Below are 19,973 nucleotides of genomic sequence, written 5' to 3' on the forward strand. Positions count from 1 at the left end.
CGCTGAGAGCAAGTTGCCTAAAACTCATTCAAAGTCCAATGCTTTGTAGCACTGTCTTGCTTGCAGTGTTAACTGACTGTTCTCATAGCTTTTCATAGGTCAGTGGAGACATTTGTGTGCACTCATACCTGCTTTCAAGACCTGTTATTGCTGGCAGACTTGAGATACATTGTGCACAGGTATGAAACTAAAATGAGAGCTACTATTGACAGGTCTTTATCAACAGAATAATGGAACATGTTGATTGTTTTATCTCTAAGAAAGTTACTATAACTGCCGAGCATGACTGTGCTTCACTGGTGCTTTAAGAACGGATAGAAAGCTGCATCTACAAAGAAACAACTACTTCGATGAAGCTACTGCACAGCACCTAGAGATGTGGAGCAGCTAGGAAAATTACTTGGTCTCTTTTATTCCTTCTGCTGGGATTGAGCCTCCATTTTGTACATTACATTGGTCACTTCAGAGCACTCCTACAGTGCTGTGATGGCCATCTAAAGTAACGAAGCAGCTTTATTGCATGGACAAAGAATCATGGCTCTGTTAGCACTATAGGAACATATTTACTGTCTCAATAAAGCTTACTTGCACTGTTCAATAGCTCTTGAACCTTTCCAGAAGTGCTCAGAAACGGCCAGCGTAATGTGCCATTGGTGTTCACTGTAGTGTAATCCATCACATTTGCATCTGTGATGCAGGGACAGGACAGCTACAAGCAACCAGCGCACCTTCTTCTGGACCTCGACAGCCCCTTTCTTCTTCTAGTCCTGCCTTGAGTAGCTCACACAAGCACTCTGTACAGCCACCGCCGTCCAGTGAAACCCCGCCTGTGCGCCGTGTGGCGCCCTCACCATTCCCCGCTGACGTGAGCCCTCGTGGTCCACCTCCTGCTCCTCCCCCGTCAAGCCACAAACCCAACGTAGGTGCCGTGGCCACCGCATCAGACGCTGCCCCGGTGGCTGGCCGTAGCAGGACGGGCCCTCCGCTCCCGAGCAAGCCCCCGGGGGTGACAAGGTCCGCCTCCCAGTCGAGCCTCGGGGGAGGCGCCAAGCAGCGGCCGCTGAGAGCACCTGCTGTCAAGCCCCCGCCACCGCCCAAGAGCCCTGCAGTGGTCACTACGGCAGTGACTGCCGCGGCTTCCAAGTTTGGCACCATGGGACCGTCGCATCACAGCAATCGGTTGGCGGTACCTGGTGCCGCCCCTCCCTTGGCCCGTAGGCAGAGCTTCGGTGCTCCGGACTCGCGGGACGGTGATGTTCCGGGGCCCCAGCTCAAGCCAACGGGTCCTCCACCCCCTCCACGCAATGTCAGCGTGCCTAGCAATCTTCACCAGGTGCACAAGGTACTTTGCATCGTCCCTGTCTCTAGCAGTGGAGCTAGCCCTCATTTCATCTGGATTGACCCGTTATTTAGCTAGGAGACTAGGGACTACAGACGTCTGGTCTTTCAGACCCCCTAGGGCCCGGAAAAACATCAGAAAATTGGGGCAGTCTGAAAAAATGAATGCATGCCATTTACTGCTCCTATGTGCTCAAATCGCCACAGGCAGGTCAAATAGCTCTGAAGGCATGCCATTATACTTGTTAAATATATTGGTGCTTGTACTGTGACAAGAGATGGCGAGTGATCTGTGTCCTGCAACAGTGGCCTCCTTCCTCTCTTAATATGCTTCTCCGCAATACATTGCGTATGCTTCACCGCGTAACACTGCTGTACTGCGGTGAAGCTGACTTTTGGGAACCGTTTTTTTATGCATTGTTTAACTCTTGCCATGCTTCCCGCACTTCGAGCCATCGGCGAGGATGACAAAGGTTGCTATTGCTGACAGCAGCGAATTCGTTCAAAGATCAACACAGCACCGAACAGCATGAAGCTTAGTAGTGAATGTCGAAGCAGCTAGCTAGGCCTAGCATTGGCATGGTGGTCGCTACGGCCGCTAGTGGATCAGTGTGTGAGAGCACTGGTTCAAATCTGCGAGCTAGTCAAAATGGCGGTGGTGGTGTCTTCAATCCATGTAATTTTGATACCTGCGTCCACGGCATAAAGTCCAGAAAATAGGTCAACGAAAGTTTTGAGCATCCCAAATATACACTGGTGCTATGGGGTTAGTTGTCCAAATTATCAACCATATCCGAAAATTCGGTCATTGGCTGTATTAAACCTAAAGTGTCACTCAGTTCAGTAATGTAGTGTGTTTAATTTGGCAAGCACATTCATTTCACCTCATCTATAGTTCAGGTTTAGCTTTGCGGCAGTTAAGTCAGTATGATTAGGTCCAGCTGGTTTGGCCAGTCATTCAACTGCTAACTTCTGAAAATACTTTGGTTTGTATCAACAAACGGCAAGAGGTTCAGAGACAGTGGCTTCAGGGAATGCTGCCAGTTTCTAAATAGTGTTATTGCGACAACTTACTAACACAGATGTGTGGCGATCCTGCAGCTATCAAGCTAGGTACCATTAATTAGAAACAGCACATTGATGAGAAAACGACCTCATATGCTTTAACCTCAATTCGTTTGTCCTGTTATTTGAATATAGGGACACTAAATGACTGGCCGTTCCATATAAGTATTTCTATTGTGTTTTTCTCTTAGCTGAGACAAAAATTCGCAGGGCGCTTAAGCTTCACCTTTTAGAGTGGAACGCGATAACATTCAAAGATCCCTGACTGCTTTTCATGCTTCCCAGCAATTGCAGCTTATGTATCCATAACGTTTACCGAGAAACGCTGGCGGCAAACGCTATGCACGAAGGCAAGCTTTCTCGTAGAAATCTCCTGTTATTGTTTTGCACTTTTAATATTTCTGTCTGAGAAGAGCAAACATAACAGATGTGCGCTGTCGGTATTTTTTTCCCATTACATTTGTTTGTGGACTTCTGCTCTCAAAATTCTGAGGAATAACTTTGTAAGGAATGTAAGGCAAGGTATGACCAACTTTGGTGGTAGAAGAATGGTTGGGCATGCCTGGTATGGAATTTGGTACGAAATTCTTTTTGCCAAAGCAATGTCTGATGCTGGATGTCAAATTTTCTGCGACACAGGACCCTTAGCGCTATCGTGTTAAATATTGGCACTTGTCTATAAAGACACCAGTCTAGTGTTGGCACACCGATGTAAATGTGTGTGAAGTGCTCAAAAGCATGGTCGTCCCATGCTGCCTTTATTACGTCATTATACCCACAATCATCATTTGTTCACATCAAGAATCCACTAAATCCACAGATCGGTGCAGCTCCCTCGTAAGCTCCCACAAGTTCACGTCTTCTGCTGCTTTTTTCCTGACCATTTTCATGACCATGAATTAAATGCATCCAGAAAGGGTGTCAGCAATATGCTGAGCTGGCAATGGCATATGCCCTTGCCAAGGCTGCCAAAGAGCAAGTGCCATGTGCAGAGCTTCCATTAAATTGAAACTGGTTTTTCAAATGCCTGATTTTTTTACCAGTATGATTACAGTAGAACCTCATTTACAAATTTTGGAACAAAGAATGCAAGAAAAACGTACTAACCGGGAAAACATGGGATCCAAAGTCAGTAAAAGATTTGGCAGACTCTACTGTAATTGACCTTTACGTTATGCGAAGCGTTGCGTTGATCTGGTGCGGCCTGAGACGTGCGTTGATGTTGTCGTGGTTTCGACATGCTTACTTTCACGTTGCTTGGAATTCGGCCTGAGTCAGCAGCTTCATTTGGCAGAGCATTTTGCCGGGACATCTTGATGTGCTTACTTGGCAAAAATCGTTGCAGCACGAGATGCTAACATGCATTGAGATCATGGGACCCGAGTGACCCAAGATTTTATGCGTAAATCTGGTATGGTCAGAGACGTGCGTTGACATTTTTGTGGTTTCAGCAAGCTTACATTCGTGCTCCACCAATTCAGCTTGCACCAGCAGCTTCGTTGGACGGAGCATTTCAGCAGGTAGTTTTGATGTGCCCACTTGGCGAAAATCGGTGTGACACAAGACGCCGATATCCATCAAGCTCAAGGGGCCTGAGCAACCCGAGACATGCATTGGCATTTTAAGATGGTGATGGGAAACAAAAACGAAATCGAGCTGATTGGCAACACTGGAACACAAGCCACAATGCCTCCAGAGCAAAAGGTGATGCTCACTTGACACTGCCTGCATCAAGAAACAGCGGCACGTTTGAGTTACTGCCTATTAAAAGCATGCATTATGTTTTTTCAAAGCCACACGTATGTGCTGTGAAGCAATTAAGTGAAGATGCCTATCGCAATTGGTTGGCGGCGATAACTGCTAATGGCAACATGCGATGATCCGTGAGCAGGTTTGCTGTTATCAGAATAGGAAACCAAGTGTAGTGGCATTTTCACGTGACATGGGCAGACAAGTACTGTGGAGAAGCTGGCATTGTGGGTTCCTACTGTTCTTGATCATGTGTGCCCCTAACCATTTCTTGTTTACACGAGATCTAGTGGCTGGAAAACGCATCATACAATTGCACTTTGGTGATGTACCGAATGTTGTTGCTGAAAGATGGTGATTTCAGGGAACTTATCCAGCAGTAACAGAATATCCAGATCCCACGTACTGTGGGAATAGATGTAAGCGAACCTTTCTGTGCTGTTTGCGTTCATTGATGGTGTTAGGCAGTGATGTTGATGGCATATGACAGTCGTGATGTGACGTTAAATGTTATCTTGCCTGCACTTCTTGTGTTTGTCCATGCAGTGCACAGAACATAGATAGCTGTGTCACTTATTCGCTCACTCTTTTACTTCAAGAGACATTAAAGGTTACTATGAAGTCAAGTTAAAGTGATAAAGCAATACTCTAGAATGTCTAAGGCGTCAGTATAATCACAAACAGAGCTTTAGTAACCGAGAAATTGAGGTAAATGCATGACACGATTTGAGACCCCCCAGCGACATACTGGTACTAGCCTGATGACGAAGGCACTCCTTATCATAATTTATGTCTCTAGTACTCAACTACTTGTATTAAAAAGATCATTTCATTAGGTTATAAGACGGAAGAAAATGCTACTTGTCTACTTCTGTTTGATCCTAAGAAAAAATAAAATTTTGATGTTGCCCTTCTGTAGCAGTATGGGTGGTTGAAATGTTTCGCTTTTGCTCGACTCTGTGCTGCGCGCATTTTGGAGTTTCAGTTGTTTCGTTATCGCGTCGTGTTGCGCTGGTTCTGCTGGCTCGCGAAACTTGCATTTGGAACAAGCAGTGAGAATGCCACGTCGATGTGATACCGTGGGATGCGCGAACGGTCTGCGGAACTTGGCCGAGGACAGTTGCAGCGGTGAATCCAACGTTACTTATCACTGTGTGCCAACGAGTGAACCTCTCCTTTCGAAGTGGTTAAGTGCCGTTCTTCTGCCACAGTGGGTTGGCAAAGAGCCGAAAAATCGCACAGTGTGCTCGTTGCACTTTCGTCCAGAGGATCACGAGTTCAACGCCGACTTACTGAAGTTGTGTGGAGTGCCTTTCAAAGCAATGCTTTCCCGTAGCGCTGTTCCATCGGTCTTGGCTGCATTCTCCGAAGCGCAAGAACAGCTGCAGGTCGGCGATGGGGTAGTGAGTGCGGCATTTGGTTTTCACGAAGGAAAAGCTACAATGTGCAAATATGTACAGCCATGACATACAGTTGCCGTTGTAGTAGTACGCAACAACGCCGGCAGCGCGAGCCCTCAGCAGCAGGTCACGTTCATCAGTGCTAAAATCGCTGAAGTCGAGCCCAGCATCGCAAGCCAATGTGTCGTCGTCAGGGTCGTCCATTGCAACGAGCGTCAAAGTTGGCGTCATAAAATAAAGGACCAGCTTATCGTCGCTTGCTTTTCCTTCTGCTAGCCACCACATAGTTCCACCTTTGCGCTGCTGTCGGCTCTGTCTTGGCTCTGTTTTTGGCGGCGTGTTTGCGTTTTGCGTAGAAAAGCCGTAGCGCCATCTGCAGGTGCCGTTTTACTTACCGACGGCACAACGTCACTATGAGACCATGACGTCACCACTCCTCGATCGGAGGGCGGGCGATTTGAACTGCGCTAGAGGTACGCGGACGCTTCAGAATGCATTTTCTCTTATAATAAGTCTCTTCTTCTCATGAAACAAGCATTTCGAGGTTTCTGGGATGGTATTTCAACAGTTCACGTTGAGTTAATATTAACCTTTAGTCTCCCTCTAAGAGAGCACAAATGAGTAATGATTTCTGACGATGCATTTTCTTTCTCCCGCATCATGTTAGGTGGACTGCCACACGCCCAGAGGGGTAGGGTTAATCAGCTGTTTCCTGACTCCATCAGTACGAGATTTAGTTATACCCATTTCCTGCCTCCTCAATCTCTACTCCCTCTCTAACATTTTCTCTACCTCCCCTGTTGTTCCTGTTGCATGTGAGCATGGAAGCAAGTGTGGCAGCCCCTGCGATGCTTTTGTGGGGGCTCACGCCTAATTACGGTGCCAAAAGGGCATTGTTGCATTTCCCAAGCCTCATCAGAGGGCATTGTGGCCCTGCTCTACTGAAACGTCTTTGATGTCGCCTATCTCATCACCCGCACACCTGCTGTGAGCTCTCAACCACCCTACAATGTGGCATGCAAGGCAGCAGCAGTAGTGGAAAGGAAGGAACCAGGCAAAGAAAACTTCACTTTAAAATAAATGTAACTGTACCGGGTCATTTTTTGCATTGGCGATTGTGAACATTGACGCTGGAAAATCATACGAAACAAGATCGTATCACTGAAGTTCTACTATACTTGTACTTTCCCACGGCACCACCGCCTACTCTTAGAACCAAACGAAAATTTCAGAAGCTGTTGAGTGTACCGCTAAATTTTTCAGACATAATCTGTGCAGACGATTCTGAAAACATGGTGATAAGAAATGAAATTGCTGTCCTGTCAACTAGGCATCAAATAGCAACTTTGGTTGCCAATGAAGCAGTGCTCGTTAAGACTAGTGGGCTTGGCAGTATGGCTGTAACAAAAATTTGCTGACAACCAGTGGAGTGGGTGGTGACAAGTCATCACGGAAACCTTGCTGCGAATATGTTGGTACTAGTAGACCTCATAAGACTGCGCGGGTAGCAGATTTCAGGTCTGCATTCGATCTCCTTCGTGTGCGAAGAATCATTTAGTGACTGTGTTCAGCAAGGACAACTTGAAATAGCACATTCTGGATGTGCACATGCAATTTGGCAAGCGGCTTGGATTGGTTGGATTATAGCCATCAAGCCAATATGCCGATCCTGTGCGATCAGTGATTGCACAGTTGCACATTAGTGGCTGTGCAGGATGTGTGTGTAACTTATTGCTGTTCCTACGCCATGCCATGTATCAGCACCCAGCAGGCTGCTCAAAATCTGCAAGCCATGAGAATTGGCAGAAGACCTGACTGCTCTTCTCCTTTTCCCTCTCCCCCTTTTTTTTGCTGATATCAGCAATGATGCATATAATGAATATTGTATATAAACAAGGCATTTTCGTGTTGGATGTGGCTTCATTGTAACGCTGTTAGACTATGTGGAAGGCATTCCAGGGGAAGGAAGGAGCTTTGATGGTTTTAAAGCTTCATTAAATGAAAATTCGATAAAGTGACGCTTGAATCTTCCTTGTGGCAAATACAAGTGGTATGGAAGTTCCAGTTGCAGTTGAGAGTTGCAGTACGTTCCAGTTGTTGATTCTGTGCTTTCACAGTGAAACAAGGAGGGATCTGCCGCAAGGCGTGTTGATGTAAAGTGGCTAGCGGAAAGACCTGAACCTGTTCCATATCTATAGTGAAATTCACTGTTAGCTTTTTCGCATTTATGGAGGCATGTCTTGCTTAGTGCACTGACCCAACTGTTAGAATTGTTTACTTGCATTGTACTTAGCTCTTGTTGCTTTTCGTGGTTGAAGCCTGCTGTATTTACTCATGCAAGTCCAGCCGTGAAGCGAAATACCTGTGCTCGACTTTGGAGCTCAAGAAACTTAGAAAATAGGGTTGATTGAAGGTCTCCGAGTCTCACATTATTGCATACGCCAGTGTAGGCTGAACTCGTTGACACTCAGTGAAAGCGGAGAAAATGCTCTAGTGGGTCATCTCTGTAATGGTTTTGGCGTAGTGAGCAGTGTCAGCAGTTAGCCTGACTTGTTTAAAAAACGTGCCCTGCATAGATTATGAAAAATATGTGTAAGTATTGGACAATTAGGTTGTAGTTAAGACGGCAAGAGTTCACTATAGAGGGCTGGCTTTGGTGTGAAGTTTTTGTACAAAGTAGTTGAAAATTGTCAGAGCAATAGGGAACTGTATGAAATTTGGTTTTAGAATTATCTCTTTTTTTTTCTTCTTTGCTTGTGTTTGTGGAATTATCATTACTGGACGCTGGAAGTTGAAACTGCGTCATGCTAAGCTTCTCAACAAAAAAAATTCCATTCAGTATGTGCACTGTACAACTGCACATACATGAAAAGAAAATAGTCACCATTTGTATGCATTGAGTTTCTGGCATTTTAAAGATTATGTTGGGTTCCTTTTATAGTGTGGAAAGCAAAGTAAATGCGTAGGTTTCGTAAGAGTTGGCACTTGCATTTGCTGTGATGAGAGTTTTGCTCTATGCAGAGGTTCTGAACTTAGTGGTTGCTGTTAGTTGACGCTCTCTGGTTCTCTTCTCAATTGACCACCAGGCCCGTGCGGTCCCTCCTGCGCCCCCTGCGCGTGGCCAGGCACCTGTCGGGCGCCCACCACCTCCTCCAAGGGGCCGAGAGCCACCTCCGCTGCCAACCAGTGCGCCTCCCCCTTTGCCTAGCAGTGGGCCCCCTCCCTTGCCGACCAGCATCCCACCCCCTCTGCCTACTAGTGCACCACCTCAGCTGCCCCAAAGGGGTGCCCCTCCCCAGCCACCCCACCAGACAGCAAAGCCCACAGCCATGGTGGCCCCCACGCGGCCATCACCCACACCCCCACAGAGGAGCTCCTCGGTCAGGAACCCTGCCTCGGCCTCTTCTTCAGGTGAATGCAAAGGCTGTGCCATATTGTTTGTGGAGTTGACCACCTTATAAGTGGAGTGTGAGTGTGTGGAGTGTGACCATCTTATAAACTGCAATCCCCATTTTACAGTTGCCATCGAAGTGTAGCACAAGTCCACCATGCCAGACCTTGCTCATTGAAGTCAAAGTCGCATGAAAGCACCAAAAATTTTTGTTGATCCCACTCACTGTGGGAACCAATGTTTTGTGAAGGATTTTGCAAGTAGCTTGCTATCCAGTATCATTTGTGGTTCTGTAAAGCATCACCAGCTGGACCAAATGCAAGTCCTGGCGAGCCCTCATGCATTTCTATGGGCCTAAACTTTTGTTCTTTTGATCCTAGATTTGGCCTTTGCTGTATGATTCGAACCTGACCAGTCAGCATACATGTGTGCAGCTCCTATGGTGACCCCAGCAGCAACCCTTTTAGTGGCAGCATGTTTCGGCAGAGCTTAGGGGACAGTGAAATTGTTGAACATGATTTGTCTATCTAAAACACCTCTTTTCGACCTGTCCTAAGAAGATTTTCAAGCAATAGCAATAGCTCACAATGTCTGATTGTGGTATTCACTTGATTCTAATGTGCACCTTTTTTTTTCCCAAGAAAATGGTTCAAAAATATCTGGCCAGTGCAATCAGATATAAAACCAAAATCTTTCACGGTGTTCATATGCTTTACCGCATAACATGATTGTATTGAAGTTAACCTGACTTGAAAAAAACTGTTTGGCAGAGTTGATTTTAGGAAACCACTGGCTGCCATTGTGCAACACATGTTAGATCCTTGCTCATTTTTCATGCTAAAAAATAGGGTGCGCATCGGATACCTACTTCATATAGGAACTTTAATGTCATTTCTATGTTAGTTTTCTACTTTGTACAATAGAAAGCAGGCGTGTTTGCTTCGAGCTGTGTTACAATTGGGCAAATACTGCCAAATGAATCGAGAGTGTGTCTTGGCGTTTTTTCTGTTTCTGGTTTAATTCAATTAATTTTGTCACTCCCGTAAAGGTTGAATTAAGGGAAGTTGACTATACTTGCAATCCTCTTTATGATTACTTCCACTGTTCATATGGTATCAGCGGCCACAGCTTGTGCGGTAACATACTTTAGTTCAGAAATCAAATATAGTCTATTTGTGTTAATGCGATCCTGTCAGGACCGACGAGTTGCTCTAAATATTGGGCGAGTTGAGTAACACAAGAGGCAGAAAAAAAATCCGACACACACTCATTTATTCAGCAATACAGTTAAACCTCAATATAACGAACTTCAGTACAACGAAATTCTCAATATAATGAAGTATTTAACTTTTCATAACCTCTTGTCCACAGAACACCATGTATATAGAACCTCGATATAACAAAGTGTGTTTGTATGAGATTTTAATATAACGAAATTTTACTGCCGCCGCAAAGGAATGCTGAGACGTATGCAAACTTCCGCAGACGCAGATGGTCAAGTGATTGAATCTCAAGCGGCTGCTTGCAAATGCACCTCTCAAATCGCGCACATGCGACAAGAGCGACCGCCAAAGTGGAGCCGCATCATGTTCCGTATAAAGTACAAGTGCAATAAGATCCTATTGCGCCTTGCACACTTGTGAGCTTTAGGTGCAAGTGAAAGTGTACCAGGGTGAGACAAGAAATATGGTGGCTTCACGAGTGGGTGCCTTTCCACGTGAGCAAAGATAAAGAGGGGGAGGGGAGCGAGCAAACAGTAACACAATCAAGCGGGCAGGATGCAGAGTGGGGGGGTAAGTTGATGCACGTCTCAACCATGGCCGCGCACCCTGCTTTAGAGGTAATCTGCCGCGCATGCAGAGTGCCCATGCCGAGACAGCGTGGCACCATGTAAGCTGATTTACCGCGTGTTTAGTATTGGAGGTTGTGTAATCTCGAGTTTCAGTGACGCGTTGGAGCGAGATGCAGACGAAGCATTCACTCCCCACTGTCAGCGCTTCTCCCAATAGCGTCGTCCCAGTGTGGGCGACACTATCAACCGTAGTGGCTGAGTGCACGCAAACTTGGCTGGCTTCACTTAATTCGTAGTGCCGAGAAGATGTCGCCAGCATATGTGGCATGCAACTGTATCACTCGTTGCCGACTCCCAAATTTATCAAAGTGAATTGTTTTCTCACTCAAATTTGCTTTTTTCGATTGCCCGATAATTTAGAAAATTCTACGGCCCCTTTTCGTGTAAGAAAAATCGATCAGCGACTGTACTTATTTGCATAAAAGGTTGAATTTCTATACAATAAAATTTCAATATAATGCAGCAAATTGCCGATTTCACTGACTTCGTCCTATTGAAGTTTAGCTGTATTTGCTATAATATTAACACATCTCCAAAACAAATGTGTACCCATTTTTATGAATTAAAAGTAGAGAACTAATGTAGAAATGACGTTACAGAATCTAAATAACGTGGAAATCAAACATGCACCTGATGTTTTAGCAAGAAAACGTAGCATGCCTCTCCTTCTGGCATCGAGAAAAGGAGAAAACAAATAGACTTTACCTTCACAGTATAACAAACGTCTGCTTGATTACAACAGAATGGAAATTTATTGACTTAATGAAGTTTATGTCCATCTTGATCGCTCTCATACAGCACTTTATCGCTTTCTACAATATGTCCTCTGTACGGTCCATAGCGCAAATTATATTCTGCATTTATCGAAGCAACTCCACAACAATCACCAGTGGAATGGTGGCCCATGCCTAGACTACCCACTATGCTAGTTCGTCCCTCAACGTGTGCAATTCTGCTGAACGCCAAGAACACGTGACGCGACTTGCTGCTAGCTTAACGTGTAAAACAACTTATCACTTAATGTGCTTTTGTAATCAGACTGAAAGCAGTTTGTTGTCATTGTGATGCTATGTGAGTGCTTGTGTCGCTATCCAAGGTCGCTATTTGTGATAACAATGGCGGTGACGCTGGCTAGGCTGGTCTGACGGTAGGCTGTTGCGAACGTGGTTTCGGTTTCATATCGAATTACACCATGCAAGGCAATGTTTAGACGAAATTTCCAAGAAAAAAAAATTGCATTAGAATCGGGTAAATATTGAATTTATTGTGAGCTAGTGTTCTTGGTTTGAAACCTTTCTGGGGCAGGCTGGAAACAAGCGTTTTTGATAGGAGTTGACATGTGCGATGAGGCATTCAGTGTACCGTAAGTGCTGTCAAGAAAGGGGGCTGCCACTATTGGGCTCGCCACAGGGGTCACCATTGGGGTCAGGCACGTGCGTGCTAACCAGCCAAGTTCAAATTATCTGGCAAGGGCCAATTTTGGGATCGAAACAACACAAGTTTGGGTCGGAACAGAATGAATTAAGTGTAGTCGAATCAATGAACATCAACTGTTGTCTTAATTTTTTTTTCTTCTGTGTTTCACACTTCATGAGCAACTGGGCAGTCATCAACATTTCAGTGACTAGTGCTCATTTTGCTATCTGCACTAACTGGTCAAGAAACAGCATTGTACGTGCTCAATTCTAAAGGAGCTGTAGCAAACGCACTAGTTGTATATGTGCAAAACATACTTTTTCTTTTCTTTTCAGCATTCGAGAGCCGTTTCAGGTTTAATTCCATTGACCAGATTCCTGCACCTCACTACGTTGCAACAAAAGATAAAAGGTACCCTAGTAAAGGTAAGCAGACACTCTGTTTTTAACTATTATTATTTTGAGTTGCTGTGTATGGCAAGGTGCTTCTCAGCAGGAAAGGTGTCGGTGCTAGAAATTGAGTATGACTGGTGTAATTGTTTGTTGGTATTTTCTTAATGCGAAGCATTCTCTGCCTCGTTATTGGCAGTTTGTGTTAGGTTGGTGGGTTCCTGTCTCACCTCGCTATAATAAAAAGAAAATAATGTGCAATCGATGATGGAAACGAGCCTTTGCTGTGGAGCACAGCAGCCAGGTGTTTTAAAGCCACTAGGCTACGATCACACGCATACTTCTATCATTCGAAATGCAGCAAGCTCTTTGAAAAACTTGGGACGTGCACCATGTGCCGCTTTCTTGTCTTTCCTCGTGACAGTGCATGCTTCGAGGCACAGTGTCAGACTGCACTATCCTTGGGACTGGCCCACTTTTCCCAGCACTTTCTTCATATGTACCAGTTTACATTACGTAGAAACAGTGCGACGTTCTGCCAACCTCATGATGGCCCAAGTTAACCATGTTTTAACATGTCTTCGCTGGAATACAAATGCCATTGTCGTTTCAGCATACGCCACATGACATAGCCAAACGTACCGTATTTACTCAAATCTAGGCCAACCCCGATTCTAAGCCGACCCCCTGAAGTCTGAAGCCTCCCCCAAAAAATATTGCCTCGAATGTAGGCCGAACAAAAAAAAGTGAGGACAGCGTTCACAAAATGCAAACAGCATTTATTGAATCTGAATGTGCAGAGCTCATTCAACATCGTCATCGCTGCTAGACTCGTCGCTGTGTTCCTTGTCACTGTCACCTTCAAACAGTGCACCATCTTTGGTACCGTCAAGTGCATTAGACATGCTGCACTTTTTAAAGGCGCGCACGATCAAAGTACCTGGGATGTCGTCCAACGCTGCAGCTACCCAGACCGCCAGCTGCAATAGCGATGCACGTTTGATGCGGCCCGTCGCTCTTAGCATGTGATCTTCGTCAGTCAACCAGTCCATGTAATATTTCCGCAGACGGTCCTTGAAAGGTTTGTTGATGCAGACATCAAGTGGCTGCAACTGGCCCGTCATGTCGCCCGGTATGACAGCGAGGTCCGTGTTCGCTTGGGCGAGCGCAGCCTTCACGTTGTCGGTCAAGTGCCCATGGTAAGGGTCGACGACAAGGAGCGAGTTCTTTGTCAAAAGGGCTCCTGGACGTCGTCGCCACACAATCTTTAACCGACTCTTCCACCATCGCACTCGTCATCCACCCAATGACATTTCTCACACAATGACATTTCTTGGGAAAGTTTCTCGAGCAGGCAATGTCTTCCTTTTAAATATCATATAAGGAGGGAGATCATGTCCATCAGCTGTGCAGCACAGCATCACAGTTGCGCGCTGCTTCTCGTAGCCCGCAGAGCGCACCTTCACCTCCTTGGCACCCCTTTTCATTCACGGTATACGCCACTGGCATATCAAAATACACGGCCATCTGGTCGGCGTTGCCGATTTGCCGCTTCTCTCTTTCACAGCACTTAGCGCTGAAAAGCTATCAGCTTTTCTTCGAAATCGCTTGGCGGCTTCTGGGTGATTTAAGTGCGATGTCGGAGGCTGAAGCCGAAGCGCTTCATGAATTTCTGAAGCCAGCCCCGGCTGGCTTTGAAATCCTTTGGCGTTAGGCCTCGCTCCTTCGGAAGTTCCCTAGCTTGCGCTTGGAGCACTTCTGTTGTCACTGGAAGAGCAGGTGCTCTCCGTGTCCGAACAAAGTCGGCCGAAACTGTCTCCACTTCGTGGTGACGGCCTTTCTTTGGTCCGCTAAATGCCATTCTCGTTGCGGCACACGCAAAAAGCTGCTGTCGTTGTCCCCTCCAACAACAGACGTTTTTCTCGTCGACGCCGAAGTCCCACCCGGCTTGAAGGTTCGATTATGCCTGTGTGGTTATCACAACTTTTCGCTTGAAAGCGGCACTGTAGTGGCATGTCCTGCTTGGTGCCATCGTGATAACACCACGCCGCACACCGATACGGCCGACACGACACGGGTCAAAATAGCAACCTCGCTTGTGTACGGTTGGCTACTGGCACGGCTAGTAGCGGCTGTGATACTAACATTTCTAGATGGCGCTAGCTATGCACCATATTTAGCAGTTTCAATGAAAAACTGGCGCGTTTTTAAAAATCCTCGAATCTAAGCCGACCCTAGAGTTTGGAATATGATTATTTGAAAAAAAAACTATCGGTTTAGATTCGAATAAATACGGTGTGTACGATTCTATAACACATAGTTGTGACATCACAATCCGTGTTTCTTTCGCTTGCACTCACACTACCCATCCAGAACCCAACAATCATCATGTCGTAAGCTTGTGTTGAACGGCCGGCATAGATGTCAAGCTTTTGCTGCCGTACAATCATCTTCGACCTGGTCGTCATACTGCTGCTGTCATCATACGCATGTACTCTCACGACCTCAACTACTCAATTTACACAAACACATTAGTTTGCCTGGTAACAGTTTGTGGAACCCCAAAGAATGCTGGATAGCCAGATACTTGCAAAATGCTTTGCATAACATGGATTCCCATGGTGTGTTGGATCTGCACAATTTTTTGTATTGGCAGCATTTACGGTATGCTAAGTTCCTGGTTTCAGGAGTGCTCAATTCGTTTCCTTGGGACACCAAACAGTCTCTGTTACAATAAACGTTTACTCTCTCTCTCTCTTGGGACACGGCCATTATGTAATGGTGATCCGAATTTCAACTTAAGTACCATGCGCTGCTGGCAGGGCATATTTTTGTGAGGTAACGCCATAATTTCCATTTCTGTATCAGTCATTCCAATTATTCAAAGACCGATAAATTGGACATGTGTGATTATACGGACACAACCGCGGCACCGTCGCTAGCCCCATAGACTGCGCAAACTTGCCATGGCCCTCTAGATTTCAAAATCTTTGATTGGTGGCAAATCATGTGCTGAACCTGACAATGAAACTGCGCAGACGGCACCTGCTCTTTACCGTCAGCACTGCTACGTGTGGGAGTGATGATTGAGTCATGTGATATGCCTTCATTTCTTCTGTCGTGTATATTGCCCTTACGATAACCTACCTGCCATTAAGTTGGGACAGCCCTTCTGTATTCTGGAGAAATACTGGAAAAGAAAACCTTTTATGCAATAAATTACTGATTAATAAATTACTGATTACCTCATTGGTATTCAGTACAAATGAATGCCGCTAATTCATTAGTTTCAGAGGGAAAAAATCACTTGATCCTGTTCAATGAAAATTCTATTGATAAAAAAAAAAATTTCCAGATGTTCGTTTACTAGAACTGAGCTGATATCAGTGCTTGCATACTAATTTAGAATTCCCTTTAATAATGGTAAACTGTATAACTGTATAGCTTGATTTCTATGTACCTAAGTTAGTAATAGCTTGCCACATTCTTGTTATGCAATTCTGGGAGACTTGCAGGCATGTGCAGTGCTGTGTTTTCTTGCCCAAAATTTTCAAGCATTAAATTTTATATTCGTTATATGTTTATATATAAATTAGATTTTTTATATTCAATATTTGATTCAATATTCATCTTTTTATTTCTTGAATCGGTTCAATACTTGATGCGAAATCTATATTTGGTATTCGCATAACCCTAATTGTGACCACATTTTAATGTGCACCTAAACGCAAGCGCCAGCGTTCTTGCATATCGCCCCCACCAAATTGTGGCCCCTGTTGACAGGATTGAACACACGACCTTGAGGTAAGCAACGCAACACCGTAGTCACTAACGGTGAATTCAAATGATGGAGTCGGAGCACTCAACAGACTCCTCGAGCGAGTGCCTCTTTCTGGCCCAGAGTGACGCCTCCAAATCCGTGATTGGAACACACCCTATGCCGCCGAAGCACATAGTGTGCGAGAGGAGGTGAAAGTTATCTGCCGGATTCAGTGTTACCCAGGACACTGCGCATTGTCGTCCGCTTCCTCTATTCACTGCCAGTGTCATTTGCCAGTTGCATCAGAACTTTAGGAATCTGAATTGGAGCCCTGACTGTCAAGCATCAAAAGCAATGCAGCATGCCGCAACAAGGCGTTCGTGGTGTCTGCCATTAGCATGAAAGTGACGACTACCATGGCAACACCGAGCACAGTGAGCAGGAAACAAACAAAAATGCACGCATGAAGGTGATAACAGTCAATCACAGATATATAAAACTCAAATTTGTCGTATTATTGTCTATATGAAGCGGTTGTGAGATCCGGTTGAAAATCCCACGCAAAGGTATAGAAATATACTATGCGTACATCGAACTCCCATCTACCACCACATTTGTTATATGAAATGCTGCCCCACGCCACATGCCTGTAGGTCTACTTCTTACGGAGACTCGTTGTCTTGTCGCATTGTCGGGCAGAATGCTGACAAAATTGAAATGGCACTCTTTTGGCAAATGCTGTGAAACAAAAAGACATTGAATATAGAAGGCAGTACATGCACATCATGGGGGGAAGATGAGCAGGGTGCTTTGAGTGTTGCTCGCTCTGCATACCGATTGCTTGTGCAAACTGTGGCCATTCTGTGATGGGAGTGTTAGCCAGCACCACTTAAAGGGGCTCTGAAACACTTTTTGAACATAGTGAGAAAATATTGCCAGTCAGTTTCTGTGAACATGCTAGCGAAATATTATCGCACTGCGTGCAGGAGGGAATTTACAATCTTGTCTCAAAAGCAGTGCAAGATCGCTTGCTCTCGCTTCCTCAGTGTCGTCGTGCAGCGTCATCACATGCAGCTGTAATGACAAGTCTGGTTTCGTAATTCACCCGCATCCCATACCCCTGTATACCCTGAGGCATTCACCCTCACCTTCAAGAAAAAAAAAAGATAAGAACATTTTCAGTAATACAGTTATTGCTCATTTGAGGTAAACAAATGAAAAATACATATTTATGGAATTTCAAACAAAAGAAGAAGAAAAAAAAAGGAAAACCATTTCATCTTTGAACTGCCAGTCTAAACACAACAGTTGTGTGTGACTGCGTCTGCTGTGCATGGCCTCCAAGAAGAAAAGCACAACGTAGATACTGCAGCCGCCATGGGGTGCCGCCACGAGCCGTCTAACTTTCGACCTTTGGGAGGGGCCACCGAGGCATTGCTCCCAGTGTGGCTTCCAGCGCACTAGTAGAAATGAAAAGAGACAGAAAGCCGCTGTCCAGTACGATATCTATGTCTAGCTTTGCTTGTGTTTTGAAGGATAAAAAAATTTTTATGGTAGGTGATTCACGACGTGACATAAGTTAATAGTGATATCATTCTATGATTACCAAGCAAATTCCAAGGAAGCTCTCCTCCCCCTTTCCCCTCCAAGCAAGTCAAAATTATCGGCAGAGTGGCGGGGGCGTGTCACTATTTCGGAACGGCACAAAATCCAAAATGGCTACAACAAAATTTTCCCACAAAAAAAAAATCAAATATGCAGTGGGCATAAATTTAAAATTTGATTTAACATGAGCTTTATTAAGCCGGAGATTTGTTAGTGCTGTTCACTCTCAATACCACCGAAACACTCCTCAGAGTCGGTCGCAAGAGTAAGTTCACAGCATTCCACTTGAAGTCCTTGGTCAAACATTTAGCACTAATGAGAGTTCCGATACAAGTCAAGCCCAGCTGCAGTGCATGGCTACCGACAGAGACAGTGAACCGCGGCTCAGCCATGCTCGCATCGCAGCTGGCGGCACCGTAAAGATCAGCACGTTTTCTTCTTTGTGTGAAATTATTACAATGAAAGGGCAAAACGGCAACAGCAGTAACAAAACACTGCTGCTTGAGAGCGTCGGCGGTTCATTCTGAAGCGCCGTTTGCTATAGATTTGAAGTGAACTGGAAAAGGCTTAGTGACAATATTTGTGGCGAGCGATCAGCGGCGGTGAGGCTGCCCTGATGCCAGAACATAGCTGCAACCACTGCTCTGTTGCTGAGTGGCCACGCTGCAGTGCTGTAGGGAGATCTGTACTGTGTGACAGGCAGATCTCGCTGTTTGCCAGCAAGACTGCTGTTGGCCGGCAGTCTCCGAACTGCAAACGGCATGTGGCGAGTTGCCGCGTTGCTAACGAGGCACGCTAACAGGGCACACTGACAACGAGATGAATACTCACCTTAGCAAGCTTGGTTGGCACGAAGTCTTTTCAATTTAAAGCCACTAATCCTATAGTGTTGTTTCTCAGGAGCTGCAGGAACCTTGTGTGTCTCCATCAACATCAACCACAAGGCTCTTGCGTTAGCAGCTCCCTCGTTCGCTGATTGTTGGTGCAGTCAACGACAGCATAGTGCTGCTCGGATGAATATCGTTTGTACATCCCGCTCAGAAGATGTGGTAAAAACATGTCTAAAGCAAACACCTCAGCAGGTGTGACAAGAACATGTTTAAAAACGCAACGATATGCAAACATACACCTCAAGTGCAGCCACTTTCTCCTGTCTCTCGCAGTCCTCGCCAGAAGGCAACATCTGGTGTAGAGAGTAGCGGCATGGCTGACACTTGCACAACAAGGCTATAAGAAATCTGCTCTATGTCGTGAAGTCAGTTTTTGTCCTGCTGGCTGTCAATGCACCATCATCCTGCTGTTATAATCCCCAATGTTGCAGTTCTATCATTGTCACACCGTCTTCATCACTCCATCATCGTGACCACATCATCAGTGACGGCATTTATTTCATTGCCTTAAAGGGACCCTGAAACGGTTCGGACAAATTTTGTAGACAATTTAAGTGAAGCGTTACATAGTAATGGAGCTACACGCGATTGCAAGTTACCCTCATCCCTAGCCATGCTCTTCCTCCTCAACTCGTTCGCCGAGCGATCGCGGCTAAGCTCCGCCTTCACTGGTTCTGTGTCACGATGCAACGTCACATCATCTACTTCCGGTTGTCTTGGAGCCTGCCCCCACCCGCGCGAAACCTCTCCGCTAGCCGCTTGGCCGTCGACCCCAAGCGAGAGCTATCGAAGCAGCGTGCATTGCGAGCCTTCTGTCGCAGCGCTGAACGTGTCTGGTATTCTGGTAATAACACACTAGCCGAACGTTTCGACCCAACGGTAGAGGCATAAACTTTAGCGTAGACGTACGTGAGCTGCCTGATCGGTCTCCACGGTCCAGCCACCCGTTGGCGCTTAACCAGCCAAAGAAAGAGCTAATATTGCTTTAACCAAATGTAAAACATGTTAAACATATACAAAAACAATGCGTTAACGATTACACTCCTGCGAAAAATTTACACCAGCAGCAAAGAAGAACTTATTTTGTTGCTGCTACTGTGTGTGGTTGAGCTCTATGC

At 45.6% G+C, this 19,973-nt stretch overlaps 1 protein-coding gene across 2 annotated transcripts in view; it reads left to right on the forward strand.

The window, feature by feature from the left end:
* LOC135900274 (WAS/WASL-interacting protein family member 1-like) overlaps positions 1-19,973 on the forward strand; it is a 40,404-nt gene that overhangs the window by 10,659 nt on the left and 9,772 nt on the right. For both annotated transcript variants that reach the window (XM_065429714.2, XM_065429715.2), the window contains exons 4-6: positions 699-1,342; positions 8,639-8,963; positions 12,547-12,636. In XM_065429714.2, coding sequence (XP_065285786.2) covers positions 699-1,342; positions 8,639-8,963; positions 12,547-12,636 — 1,059 coding nt within the window. The remainder of the gene's footprint in view (positions 1-698; positions 1,343-8,638; positions 8,964-12,546; positions 12,637-19,973) is intronic.

This window comes from Dermacentor albipictus, chromosome 1, assembly GCF_038994185.2.
Source record: "Dermacentor albipictus isolate Rhodes 1998 colony chromosome 1, USDA_Dalb.pri_finalv2, whole genome shotgun sequence".
Classification (NCBI taxonomy): domain Eukaryota; kingdom Metazoa; phylum Arthropoda; class Arachnida; order Ixodida; family Ixodidae; genus Dermacentor; species Dermacentor albipictus.